The sequence below is a fragment of the Pestalotiopsis fici genome (assembly GCF_000516985.1).
Source record: "Pestalotiopsis fici W106-1 unplaced genomic scaffold PFICI_Scf_7, whole genome shotgun sequence".
NCBI classification, from domain to species: Eukaryota; Fungi; Ascomycota; class Sordariomycetes; order Amphisphaeriales; family Sporocadaceae; genus Pestalotiopsis; species Pestalotiopsis fici.
This window is the reverse complement of record NW_006917097.1, coordinates 1,334,683-1,347,816: the sequence shown is the minus strand read 5'-3', so window position 1 is coordinate 1,347,816 and position 13,134 is coordinate 1,334,683. Positions and strand designations below refer to the sequence as shown.

Below are 13,134 nucleotides of genomic sequence, written 5' to 3'. Positions count from 1 at the left end.
TCTCTACCCCTTGATATCACGATTTTACTTCTGCTCTTGGGACTTAATACCCGTATTGGATGCGCTCTCGCCGACTTGCAACTCCTCGTCAGGAACACCGACGCCAACGCTTCCAGCCATGCTCAAGGTACTGAAAGCCCTCTCCATGGACATTCCACCTCGGCCAGGAGGGTCTCTCCGGCCGCCGGCGATGTTTGTGCCACCTCCACCTGCACCTACTGCTTCGCTGACGCTGACGCTTGCCGTGGTGCTTGTGCTCTCACTTCTGATCCGTGCACCGCCACCACCACCACCACCACCACCTCCACTAGTTCTAGAGGCATCACTTTCTCGTCGCTCACGAACCATTTTCTCAAGTTCCTTGATACGTCGTTTCAGGGTTTCATTCTCGCGTTTCGCTGTGTCAAGCTCCTGGCGATAGAATGCCGTCTCTTCATATCTCAAGGTCGCAGGCATCAGGCCGGGTGACAATTCGGATCCAGGTGTAGCAGCAGTGCTCTGATTATTGGACGTCGGGTGACTACGGGGTGGGAAATATCCAGACCCACTTGGATGCTCAGTGTAAGGAAACCCATGGGGCTGCGAATATGATCCAGGACCGCCGTGAGGACGTGGTGACCTGTTGCGCGACCTGCTTGCACTCCGGTGGGAAGCGGTACTATTCTGGCGCGACATGGACATGCTGCTTCTTGGATTCCGTGCAGCCTCGAGGACAGAGCCTGGATTACCAGAAGGTGCATGGCTGATGGGGATTGGTGCTGGCGTTGAGCCTGCAGACGCAAGGTGACTGAAGCTTCTTGCACTGGTACTGGAACTTGTGCGTTGGTGCCGACGGTCGGCACTGGTTGTGGGTAGAGGGAATCCGGGACCAGACAATAAATGCGTGTCTACGAATGAGGACTGCGCCTGATCTGTCGAAGTAGCAGCGGAAGCCGATGAGGCATTCGATGCAACAGAAGAGTTGTGAGCTGCTCGGAGTGTTTGTAAATCTCGAGTCAATCGATTAACCTGGCAAGACTGATTAGGGAAAGCAGATATGTGGCACGTCAAGCCAAGCTCACCAGTAGTTCCTGTTCGGCCTCCAGCTGCTGATGGAGTTCAGCAGCAGTCAAAGGTCGTGGATGGCGGATTGGTCCAGGACCAGCGCCTACACCAGCATTATCCTGACCCGGTGCCGCTGGGGGTGGGATACTGGCTGCGGTCGTGAGCGACGGCGATGGTAAAGAGCCTGGAACGCCTTGGTGGTACGACTGTTGGTTCGAAGGGAGAATGTTCAGTGTCGGCGAGGTTGAGGCGGGGGGCACTGGCGCAGCGACATGAGGTTGGGCTGAGGCATTAGCCGATGGACGTCTTATGCTCGAGGGCGACGCCGGGATCGAGTTGACGTCCGGCATGATGGCAGTGAGTGATTCGATGCTCTAACGCAGGTTGAATGGGGACAAGGTCAACAGTGTGTCGGGGGAGAGTCGCAAGTTTTGGCTGTTGGATACAAGACGTTCTTCTTAGGCGGGGTGATCACAAGGCAAATACTGGAATCGTGACTGTATTCATTTGTAAAGCCTTGGGAGCTGCTACTTGTGATAAACGTAGGCGGTGCGAGTTGTGCTCTCCATGTGTTGTTTTTGGCCGTGTTTTGGTGCGCGGCGACTCAAAGGGAATTGTAGGTTTCAAAAGGCACAAACCCCAAGATAGCGGCATGAACATGCGGTCGCGTCAAAGTGGTCGCATCAGGAGATTCGCGTCGAGTGTTAATGGGACACGACCCCGAACAGCCTATGGCAACAGGCTGCAGCACTAAGGCAGATGCCGTTGTCTCCACTCACCGCCACTGTCTGGCACGGCTTTGAGACTTGGACAGGGCATCTCGGGCATCTGGAGTTTACATCAAGGTACTAGGTGGTGTATGAAATCCGTACCTTGCGCTTGCACTTATCTGCATCGAGATCAGATATGAAAGCTTCAGCCTCATGGCGAGATATTACTCGCTTCAGTGAGGCTTTAGGTCTACTCTTGATGATCTGCAAGACCGTCACGACACCTTAACCACTCAAGTCTGCCCGTCAAGGCCATCATGTCGCAATTGCGGCCCCTCACTCACCCCACATGAGCTCACAGGGTTCAAGTGCTAAGGTTGCTGACCCACTCTGCCCGCTGTGTTTGTTCCGGAGCCCGCTTGAAGCGCCTTCCACTATCCAGAGCTCTCACCTATCAAGGGCCGATATGACGTAGAGGGTCTTTAATATGGACCATGACTTCATCTAGGGACAATCTGATGTCAATTGCTGTAAGACAATCTGTATTCAGTAGCAAGCAACTGCACGACTTAATCAGCAGCTAGCAGTTGAGGAGCTCTTTTCGCAAATACATAAATCTCAAACTCAATCCTCCTTGATTTCTATCCTGTTCGTCAACAAGCAATCACAAAACGATTTCAAACTCACCACCACTTTCAACGAATGTACGTTTGCTCTATTAATCATTACTGACATGGCGCGTTGAAGTAACTAAACCTCCGTATAGACTTTCTCACCCTCAATAAACCACCATCCACAATGCCTGAAGGTCGTCAGTCCCCTCCCCCTGAGCGCCAGACCAGCGCCCAGAAGGACCAGCCTGCCTCTGGACAAGGCCTCGAGCAGATCAACACCGACAACAAGAAGGGCGAGCAGCAAGATCAGCTAAAGGTAAGCCATATGAAGCAATCTTCCATTTGTAAACCGGCAACTTGATGCTAACTGGATCATGCTTAGAACCTCGAGTCTAACCCCAAGGGTGCCCTCGATGATGCTTTGGCCTCCAAGTTCACCAAGACCGAGAAATGACTCGATGGCGACAAGGGAGATAAACATAAACTATTACGATGGAATGAACAATCTAAAGTGTATGAATAGAGCGTCTTACAGCAGGTACAGGCCGTACCTTTAATGAAATCAAAGTACCCCGCACTCTACGAATGTTTCCTATATTGCCTACATTGTGACCAATGAGATGGTATCACACCATACCTTCAGAAGCTGGTGCAATAAATCATGTCAAGACAGCGACTACACGTAAATAATGAGGATAAATATGGCCTTTCAACATCCAAATTCTGGTGTATATTGTCCTGGTCAACTCCAACGGGCGCAATTGTGTACAGGCGGCAAGCGGGTTTCAATGGGTATTGAGGTGGATCACATGCTAAACGTCGACGCCAATGTACCTCGTAGTATAGGTGGACAGGGGCCTAGGGGAAATGCGTCTATTTCGAAACAAATGTTCGAGAATCAAAATTGCGAAAAGGACAACGCAAGCATAAAAAATTATTGTAGAAGCCTAGAGCTATCCAAGGACACAAGAATATCGAATCAACATGTTACTTACCAGCCCCGGCATCCCCCAAATGTTGGCCATCTTGCGCCACACAATTTCAAGTATACGGGTGGCCTATTGGTGCACAGCCTCCCCGACGCAGGCCTAGCCGAGTCTAAAACATTGCTACGTGCCGTCGCAAGCCACCAAACGATGACGTGGGTTATTGCCCCTCCACCCACCGCTGAGAAATGAGGTACTAAGTCGTAGGTATGGATCAATTACAGCACAGCAAGACTAGGTTGGAGCAAGGTACTGTGAGCTACCCCCCCAAAGCAAGCAAGTATCGCAGCTTTCCGCTCGCCATACGCGTCACAGAGCCAGCAGATGCCAGTGCTTTCTAGGCCAAACATTCATGAGCCCTTGCCCACTTTCTGGTCTGGCCAGAGGTTGCCTCCTATTCTCCTGCCCATAAAACAACTTGAGGGGTCCTACCACTTTTCTTTGACATTCCACATTCCACCTAATATTTACCAACAAAGATCCATTGACGACATACCACCTCACACTACTACCCCGCTACAACAACAATCATCTACATTTCACCAAGATCCTCTCATATCCTACAAACATGGCTGCCAATCTGACTGTCCACGTTACCAACATCTCGGCGGAGACCGATGACAAGGAAATCAAGGATTTCTTCAGCTTCTGGTCGGTGTCTCTTTTACGCAAAACATGCGTTTTTGAGGGCGCAGACTAACATCTAGTAGTGGCAAGATCACTGACATCAAGGTTACCCCTACCGAGAAGACCAAGGAGGCCACCGTCGTCTTTGAGAAGGAGACCGCTGCCAAGACTGCTCAGCTCTTGAACAACACAAAGCTCGGCCCCAACCAGATTTCCGTCACCCACGAGGGTTCTGCCGACGACCACGCCCCGACCACCAACCTCGACCGGGACAGCGACGAGATTACCCAAGAGGAGAAGCCCAGAAGCCGTATCTTTGCTGAGTACCTTGCACATGGCTACGTTGTCGGCGATGCTGCTCTCCAGCGAGCTATCGAGCTTGACTCGAAGCACGGCGTCTCTACCCGCTTCGTCTCGACTCTCCAGAACCTAGATACCAAGTACCACGCCACAGACCGAGCCAAGACGGCAGACCAGTCGTACGGTATCACGCAGAGAGCCAACACCCTGTGGGGTGGCCTGAACTCATACTTTGAGAAGGCCGTAAGTGATCAGTCACCACAAACGATATTTCCACCTCGAGAGGCATTTGTATTCTACGATTGGAAACCAAGCTAACCATAGATTTGTTCAGACCAACACTCCCACTGGCAAGAAGCTTGTCGGCTTCTACACAGAGGGCTCCCGCCAGGTCCAGGACATTCACGCCGAAGCCCGCCGCCTCGCAGATCTGAAGAAGGACGAGCACGGCGGCAGTGCCTACAAGGCATCTGGCCTTGAGCGCGTCTTTGGAAAGGACAAGTCCGCTGGCGCAGGACCAGAAGGCACAAGTGAGTTCAAACCATATCCGACTGGTGTTGATAACCACACGACATGTGGTTGTAAGGGTGACCAAGGAGTCTGTGGCTGCGAGAAGGACAAGTGTGTCTGCGACAGTTGCCCAAAGTTCAAAGAACGACAAACAACTTGTGGTTGCTCCGGAAAGCCAAGCGAGTGCTCGTGCGAAAAGTCAAAGTGCGCTTGTGGAAATGGAGGCAGTTGCTCCTAACCAGGTCAACATGGCTCCAGCGTTGCCACAGACTGCTTTGGCTGGAAGCACTCCAGCACCCATATTTCCTTAATTCTGGTCGTTTGGTGGTTGATTTGTTTTGCTGATTGTTTTTTTGTTCGTCCAGCCGCATCTACCTCGACATCTGGTGTCCCAGAGCCTGGCCCGAAGGCGGGCACCGCAGAGTCCACCCCCATTGCGCCCACTGGAGATATCCCCTCGAAAGTACCTGGCTCTGAGAAGCAATGAGTTCATTTTTAAGCACGAATTAGGGGCAGGCAATGAATCATGAGCGTTATGATACTCCCTTTAGTTGAGTTAGTTTGATGAACATGAATATTTTGATGATTTCACGTTGAGTGACTTATCATGCCATGCTCCATGACGATGATGTGAGAGAGCGTTTTGTGGGCACTGATATAGGCAGTTCCGCCGACGGGTTTTGCTTCATGAAAGAACGTCTGTCAGCAGAATCATGTCGATCTACAACTATTGTTACACCTGAGTGGCGGGGAGTATTACTACTGCGACCCATGAAACGACATGATCATCTTATGCACTCCATCGCCTATGCAGCAATTTTCCCTATCATGACATAAATCGACCGTACCAAGCCCCATATCTCCGAATCAATGATGGGGAAGGTGACACGGGTCTTTGATCTCCAAATCTGACATTTTCTCAGTACTTAAAACAAAAGCCGCGGCGCCCTTATCCAAAGTCTCTAGCTCCTCCTCCTCATGTTACTTAGCACAAGGCTCAGAGGCAATAGTGGTCCACTTGTAAAGATCCTCCGGTACAACAGCACGTCAAACGCACTACCATTCATTCAAAGCCCTCAATCACACATCAGAATCAATTCACTTTGGCTTCTATGCCCGATTGAGCACCATGGCGGCACCAAACGAAAAGTACTTTTCGTCTTCTGGAAAGGGCAACAAACCTTACATCTCTCACGGGTTACCATTCCATGAAGCTTGTAAGCATCACGCCGAGAACACCTTTGGTGCTTTGCGGGTATATGTGGTGGTCTCCAGTTCCATTAGCAAAACGCAGGCGTTTTCAGATCTGCAGAAAACACTAGGCTCGCGTCTTACTGGCGTTCGGCATGGCATGGCACCACACACGCCGGTAAGAAATTCATGGTGTTTGGAAGCCCAATCGTTCATTTTGAAGAAGTTTACTGACCCAGAATGTTTTAGTGGAAGGACGTTTTCGAGGTAACTCGAGACATTGTAGACAAAAAGTCTGATCTGGTCATTACATTAGGCGGTGGCTCTTTGACAGATGGTGTAAAGCTTGCACGTTTGTTTGCCGCCAACGGAATCACCCACTTTGAAGACATCCAAAGAATACGTGAAAAGTGCAAGATATGGGCTCCACACCCTTCTGAGGATGAGGTCAAGCCGGCCACGATCCCCTGTATCAACGTCCCAACGACTCTCTCGGGTGGCGAGTACACAAAAATTGGTGGCGCAACAGACACGGAAGGCGACGGGCACAAGACTATCCTCCAGCACGAGTCCATGCTCGCCGATATCGTGATCCTTGACCCGGCGCTGACTGTATCGACCCCGGAGCGATTCTGGCTGTCGACTGGCGTCCGCGGTGTGGACCACTGCTGCGAAGGTCTGTACGAGAACTTGCCAGATGCATCGCCCGAGACGAGTGCGGACCTGATGGCGGCGCTCGAAAAGTTGCTCGTCAACTTGCTTCGTACCAAGGCCAGCTGGGAGGATCCCGAGGCCCGCCTCCAAGAAATGCTCGTGGTCAGGGAGTGCCCGCGCGCCATCAACAATGGTCTCGGTGCCAGCCACGGCATCGGGCATCAGCTGGGACCTCTGGGCGTGGGCCACGGTGAGACGAGCTGTGTCATGCTGTCGCATGTGCTCAAGTACAACTGGCAGCACGGCGATGCCCATGTCCGGCGCAATCTCCAGCGAATCATTGACGTGTTCTGGAAGGATCCCTCGATCGTGGATGTGCTCGAGGCACGGGGGCTCAAGAAGGAGAGCGCGGACCCCGGGGATCTGGTCGGGGCCTTTGTGTCTGCGCTTGGCCTGCCGACCACGCTGGGGCACTTTGGTATTGGTGAGGACAAATTTGATAGCCTGGCCGAGGTCGCGCTGCATGATTGGTGTACGGAAGAGAATCCGATCAAGTTGGACAAGGAACAAGTCTTGAGCATTTTGAGGCTGGCGGCTTGAGACTGCTTCAATCGAGGGTGATTCAGCTCTGGGTTCAACGTTGCTGGCGATGTTTCGGATATTCTTCAACAATCTATTAGATTCAATGGTCGATTTATTGAGTCGAATCATCTACGAATGGCAGCTGTCGTTTGATCGTCAAAGGCATCGTTGGTTCATGCAATTCCACGCTCTCATGCATGCAAACATGGCAAAATTTGTCCACAACTACAAGGTTTCTATGGGTATTGGTGTTTAATCATCACATTGTTATGAGAACTCCGCTTAAGAAGTTGATAATATGGTCTGGAATCATGAATTTATACTCAGTTAATCGGAACTCCCCGTGGCACACATCCCACGATCTCTGAACCGTGAATAACGCAATTCGCTGCTTACATGCCGGGAAGTTTGGCGAGCCCTGTTGAAGCGAGTCAGCATGCCATGCTTTAGGGGGTATGCCGGGCAACGAGAACTTACATCCTCCAGTCTCTTCACCCACCATGTCCTTTACGGTGCATTGACCAGCCTTACTCATCTGCTGCTTCTGCAGGGAGCCGCAGCCATCGTAAAAGCATTCAGACTTGTTCATGGCCTTTTGCAGGGCATCACCCTTCCAGCCAAACATGTAGTCGGCGTGAGTGCCGGCCCCATTGATGCCGGTCGTGCCCTCGAAACTCCACACAAAGGGGTTTGCGCCGCCCGAAGGCCACATGCTGTTGAACTTGGTGGTATCCCAGACAGTCTCATAGGTGACCTGAATTATTACTTAGCATTTACACATGGAATTTTGAGTTTATTTCCAACTCATCGTTTAGTAACACGCACCTGTGGCATCCGAACCGGATGGGTGGATGGACAAGGTCCGGCATTGACAAAGCCGTCCGAGGTGATGGTGTTGTACATGTGTGATTGATGATCCGGGCTATCAAGGTTCTTGCCATCCCAACAGCTGTCTTGCATGTCAATACGGTTCATGTGAAAGTCGTTGAGAAACCAATACTCACGCTGGGAAGTGGTTGGTAACAAATATACCCCCGGCGCAGGGAGACTTGGGAAAGTCGTTCATTTCCGCACCTCTGCCACCACTGGCTGTCAGGCACTGGTATCGCAGACCGACCTGAGGGGTTCCACTCTTGCTCGGGCTGCCCACCGTCATGCGGAAACCCTGTACGATGTCAGCCTTCTTGGTCTACCGTGGATGATACTCTCAAGTGTGCTCACTGGCTGGAACGACTTGATGGGCGTCTGGGAGATCATGTCGCGGGACAAATCATGCTGAGTATAGTAGACAGTGAGTCCGCCCGTCGTTCCAGAGTAGCCGTCTAGGTTGCCAGGATTGACGGGAATCGGATCGACGCGGTGGTACGAGCCATTGGTAGGATGCTTAAAGTAGAGGTTGGCCGTCCAGTAGTTGGAAAAGTCCTCGGCCATCTCGCACGTGGTGCAAGTCGCGCGGGAACTCACGTCACCTTCCATGGTGGCGTTGAAGGCATTGCCGCCAACAATGTGGTGAACGTGCGCCGAGGGGTTGGAGCCTGGCTGTACGACCGGATCAAGACGCTGGACGGTCAGGGTAGAGCATTGGAAGCGCAGGCCCGCATGGGCTGGTGCAATAAACACGAGTGACGATGCGAGAAGCCACTTCATCTTGGCGTTTTCAAGCTGTGAAAAATGTTGATGACAAGAACTAGAGGTATGCAAAGGCAGGCTAGGCAAGGCTACACTGAACGCGACATCCAACTCTTATACTTGAGATCTGCGTCATGTTGATCAATTAGGGCGACCAATTTCTTCGCCGCTCTGCCTAGGACCAGGGCGGAGGCAGTACCCGATATCTTTGACTAGATGGGGCTATAGAATTGGTGGTATATGGAGTTCACGGCAGATTTGTATGCGAATCAGCTTCAACTTTTATTAACCGGGCTATTATCCCTGGATATTGGCATTTGATTACCCACGTCCCTGTCTTATACTCGATTCTCGGTAAATAACGGACCAGTCATATCATTGGTCTATTCACAAATGCCGACTCTGGATCCTACTGGCCATTGCCACCTGCAAGTTGAGACCTGACTGATGCGGTCCTGAGTGCACCCGTCACGTAAGTTTGGGCATGTTCTCGAATACAATATCTCCATGGTAGAGCCGAGCGCCGAACAGACCAGGACGCTCATATCACTAGATGATTGGCTAGTCGCGTGTCCTTGAATCATTGCTCATTGAAACCACACGCAATCAACGGCATGACTTAGGGCCGAGAATGGCCGCCCATCGTCGGTCATCGAGGAAAGGACTCCTGCAAGAAATGGCGTCGGCCAGTATATGTTATTTACAGCCATGGTTAATCATGATGAAATACTTTGGGGAATGTATCATGACAAAGCTGTCAGTCATGTAGAGATGGCTGCACCATGAATGTGAATCGGAGAATTATCAAACGCTTCCGAATCAAGTTAGATGCACAATCATAATGCAGACTTGTATAGGTTGTAACTGATATTATTACAAGAAAATGATTTTATTATGATGTAGAACAGGTATTCTCATATTTCTTTCATGGACCGGGCCCTAATTTCCCCGAAGCATGATAAGAACCATGATAATTGCTAGCATGGTATCTGCAACCCAATACACACTCAACAAGACCAGCTGAGCTTCATCGCCACCAATAGCAGTGCAAATAGCCAAACTCATGAGATTGGTTATGCAAGTCAATCCCAGACTGCTACTGAACCATTGTAGTTGCACTTCTCTCGATGGTAGTGTCGATCCCCAGAATGGTGAGAACGATGAGGAAACGAGGGCGCCGACCCGTGCCGATAGCCAGAGCAGGGCACATGAGATGAGCTCGGTTATCCCTATCCTTTCAACCTCTAAATTCGCATCCCCCAGTGCTATGTTGATCAGAGCCATCCCGATTGAAGTAATGGCTGTCACCCAGGTGTACAACAGGAGCACGCTGTAGCAACTTGCCATGCTTCTCATAGGGATATCCATCTCGTTGTATTCGGAGTACAATGTAGCTATTGACGTGGCTACTTTTGATTTGGTGCCTCTATGATCCCTCTTCGTTCGGGTGTGCGCGACTGTAGGCAAGCTTCAAGGCTGTAAGCTCAAGATGATGCCAACACGATTGAGTAGGTATATAGCGAAGTATGAACGGGATGGACAGTGCACATATTTGTCTTCTGTATTGAATTTCGTTTGTTTACTATCAATCCTGGCCTCTTTTATAGCACAGTTCTCACGCTGAGCAGTGATTCACTTCCATTTTAGCAGCTGTGATGGTCCGGGCTGATCGATAAAAGCAGCAAGTCAATGGACTTAATGCTCACTGCCTCGGGTCCAATTGCAGACTGTACCATTGCCTCTCAATATATTCTATTCTACCTTGCAGGTTTCATGATCTCTTGACTTACTAGGCGTACATGGATCAATCGTCTTTGCGACTTTTCTCTTGGCGCAGTATAACTCCCTCAAGAGAGTCGTCGAGCTGCAAACTCAACCAAGCAAACATCTGGTTCCATCCACTACAACAACATATGTTAGCAATTGCCTACTTGGGTAGATAGAAGAGTTTGAAGCAGCTCTTTTGAGCAGTTTGTCTGAGTCTGCTCTTTTGCAGCACCAATATGGGCAATGCTTGCTCATGAGACAACCTAGAAAAGGAAAGAAATAACATCGGAAGTTGCTTACGGCTGCATCACTAAGATCCCAGCCCATATCAGGAAAGGATCGTAGCCAAGCCTGTACCTCCCATGTAGTCCCCGTGGCCGGGCCAACCTCTTTATTGAACATGTCTGTAAAGCTTTCAACATTGTGTCGCCATATAGAGATTGGGGGTGTCTTTAAAGTAAGTTCAAACGCTTTCGAGTTACCAATCTGGTTTCCGACAATCAGGGAGCCCGGCTTAGTATAGTCGACCAAAGCCTTTGCGGCCTTGACTTGATTATCCCAAGTCCATTGATGCAAGAGCTGGGAGACGACAATTATGTCTACATTGCCTTTGAGGGCGTTGAGCTCGGCTGACTCGTCGGACAAGATATCAGCTTGGATAAAGTGGCCTTTGAAAGTCTCGCGGTCGCGGAACAAGTCGTAACTAACGTCTGCATAGCTCACGATATCGACGCCGTACAGCTTGTCGGAGGGCGCGCCGTCGTAGGCCAGACGGCGAAGGTCGTGGCCGACAAAGGTTCCCACGTCGACCAGAGTGGCACCATGGCTTTTAACACGATCCAGGATCTCGTCATAGATGGGCAAGCGACGGAGCTGAGGAGTGAGCCACGAGCCAAGACCTATACAAGGGTATGCACGGATATCCCACGCTTCATCTCGCTATAGGGAGCAGTCAGTTGATTTTGATTTGTTGCTTGTTTGATCATTATCTACTCACCAGCTTGTGAATGTGCGCCGATTGGTCCTCTGGTGGTATGTGACTGTATTTCTCAAGCAACTCTTGTGTCTGGTGACGATGCGTTAGTTGCGAAACATTTGACACTTTTCTCTCTTCCTATCTCTCTTCTAGTGTTATAGCAATATCATACCTCTGAAACCAATCGGTGCTCAATATTGGGACGATAATACGGGACTTTGGCCCTCTCCTGCGACTTTGCATACTCGGGCTCAGAGTAATCCGTATTTGGCTTTACGTCGGCCATGATGATGAGACTGGAACGATGCAATAATACCACAACAGCCGAACAAACGAATGATGCAAATGGCAACAAGAAATTGGCAGAAAGATGAAGCAGCAAGTACAAAAAGGCAAAGAATCTAGGTGACCAAGAATCGACTAGGATTTATTTTCAAGGGTTCATTTGATCTGACCGACTGCATGTGTCTATCGGTTGTCTGCGGGGTCGCTTGGCTGGTGGGAACGAAGGATTGCATAACGCGTAACACGACAAACCCGACCCATACCAACATACCTACATCATGGTGGGCGGTCAGTCGCGCGAAGATCCCCGAGCTGCCGGGAAATGGTTCACACATGGGAGAAGGAGGACAAGTGGCTAAAGAGAACCAAAAATTGGATTCCAAAGATGTGGATGGAAGAGCGAGACAAGAATGAGCTGACCATGAATGCACCCTGAATCTCTGTACTCCGTCGCACCAGATACCGATTCAGCCTCTCACAATCCTTGTAGTGCGCAAAGTACCAACTGGGGCTACATACTTCTTTTGATAGCGAGTATTCCATCAGTCATCACTGGAATCGCTTGATTTAAAGATTATTTCCCTCGTGCGACGCAGACTTTCCAGCTCATCCAATCTGTCAAGTGTAGCTTGTAGGTGTTTCTCAAAACCCTCCTGGCGACATATCTCGCGGAACACGTTTTGCATCGCCACAGAATCGGCTTTTACCATGGACCTGGTGTCTATGGCGATGATATTCTTGTGGTCATGATGCTGAATAAAGTCGGCCCGCGTCACAATCTGCCGGGCTTCGTGAAGGGGAATCTCGGGAAGATGAGCACCCAAAGCGCCCCTTTCCCTCAGCATATCTTCCCTATCGACCAGAGCTTTCGCTAGCACTATGGCTGCCGCGCAAGCCTCTTGATGATCCTCGGCATCATCATCCTTTGTTTCTCCGAGGATCCAGCACTGGCTCAAGAACTACCGTTTCTCCTTTTCGTAGATGGAGTCGCATGCTCGCAACATGTCGCGCAATTTCCCTACTTGAACGAGGAATCTGAGACGGCCACTAATCTTGTCGTACACCTCGCTCAACACGTCGGAAGAAACGTTTTCGCCAAACTCCTTGGCCCGAAACTTTTGCAAAGAAGTGATTGCCACGTTTCTGGGCACATCTTGTACTGGGAAGACCTGCATTCGAGTAGCAAGGCTCATGAGACGCTCAGTAACCCAATACTCATCACTGTTGAGGACGACGGTAACAAGATTGCAGGCTATGGG

At 50.5% G+C, this 13,134-nt stretch overlaps 6 protein-coding genes across 6 annotated transcripts; 3 read left to right on the top strand and 3 right to left on the bottom strand.

Annotated features, from left to right (window-relative positions):
* Nucleotides 1-24: 24 nt before the first annotated feature.
* On the bottom strand, nt 25-1,394 carry PFICI_10066 (uncharacterized protein; the record flags this gene model as incomplete). Its single annotated transcript, XM_007838647.1, has 2 exons — nt 25-1,008; nt 1,062-1,394. The coding sequence occupies 2 exons, from the start codon at nt 1,392-1,394 to the stop codon at nt 25-27; spliced, it is 1,317 nt and encodes a 438-aa protein (XP_007836838.1).
* A 1,158-nt stretch (nt 1,395-2,552) lies between these two features.
* On the top strand, nt 2,553-2,822 carry PFICI_10065 (uncharacterized protein; the record flags this gene model as incomplete). The annotated part of the gene is made up of 2 exons (XM_007838646.1): nt 2,553-2,684; nt 2,751-2,822. The coding sequence occupies 2 exons, from the start codon at nt 2,553-2,555 to the stop codon at nt 2,820-2,822; spliced, it is 204 nt and encodes a 67-aa protein (XP_007836837.1).
* A 1,100-nt stretch (nt 2,823-3,922) lies between these two features.
* Nucleotides 3,923-5,029, top strand: PFICI_10064 (uncharacterized protein; the record flags this gene model as incomplete). Its single annotated transcript, XM_007838645.1, has 3 exons — nt 3,923-4,005; nt 4,065-4,524; nt 4,616-5,029. The coding sequence occupies 3 exons, from the start codon at nt 3,923-3,925 to the stop codon at nt 5,027-5,029; spliced, it is 957 nt and encodes a 318-aa protein (XP_007836836.1).
* Nucleotides 5,030-5,920: 891 nt separating this feature from the next.
* Nucleotides 5,921-7,236, top strand: PFICI_10063 (uncharacterized protein; the record flags this gene model as incomplete). Its single annotated transcript, XM_007838644.1, has 2 exons — nt 5,921-6,160; nt 6,232-7,236. 2 exons carry the CDS (start codon nt 5,921-5,923, stop codon nt 7,234-7,236), a joined length of 1,245 nt encoding a protein of 414 aa, XP_007836835.1.
* Nucleotides 7,237-7,610: 374 nt separating this feature from the next.
* PFICI_10062 (uncharacterized protein) lies at nt 7,611-8,865 on the bottom strand (the record flags this gene model as incomplete). The annotated part of the gene is made up of 5 exons (XM_007838643.1): nt 7,611-7,636; nt 7,696-7,972; nt 8,044-8,167; nt 8,223-8,383; nt 8,440-8,865. The coding sequence occupies 5 exons, from the start codon at nt 8,863-8,865 to the stop codon at nt 7,611-7,613; spliced, it is 1,014 nt and encodes a 337-aa protein (XP_007836834.1).
* Nucleotides 8,866-10,694: 1,829 nt separating this feature from the next.
* Nucleotides 10,695-11,876, bottom strand: PFICI_10061 (uncharacterized protein; the record flags this gene model as incomplete). Its single annotated transcript, XM_007838642.1, has 4 exons — nt 10,695-10,748; nt 10,915-11,553; nt 11,612-11,680; nt 11,763-11,876. The coding sequence occupies 4 exons, from the start codon at nt 11,874-11,876 to the stop codon at nt 10,695-10,697; spliced, it is 876 nt and encodes a 291-aa protein (XP_007836833.1).
* Nucleotides 11,877-13,134: the final 1,258 nt, after the last annotated feature.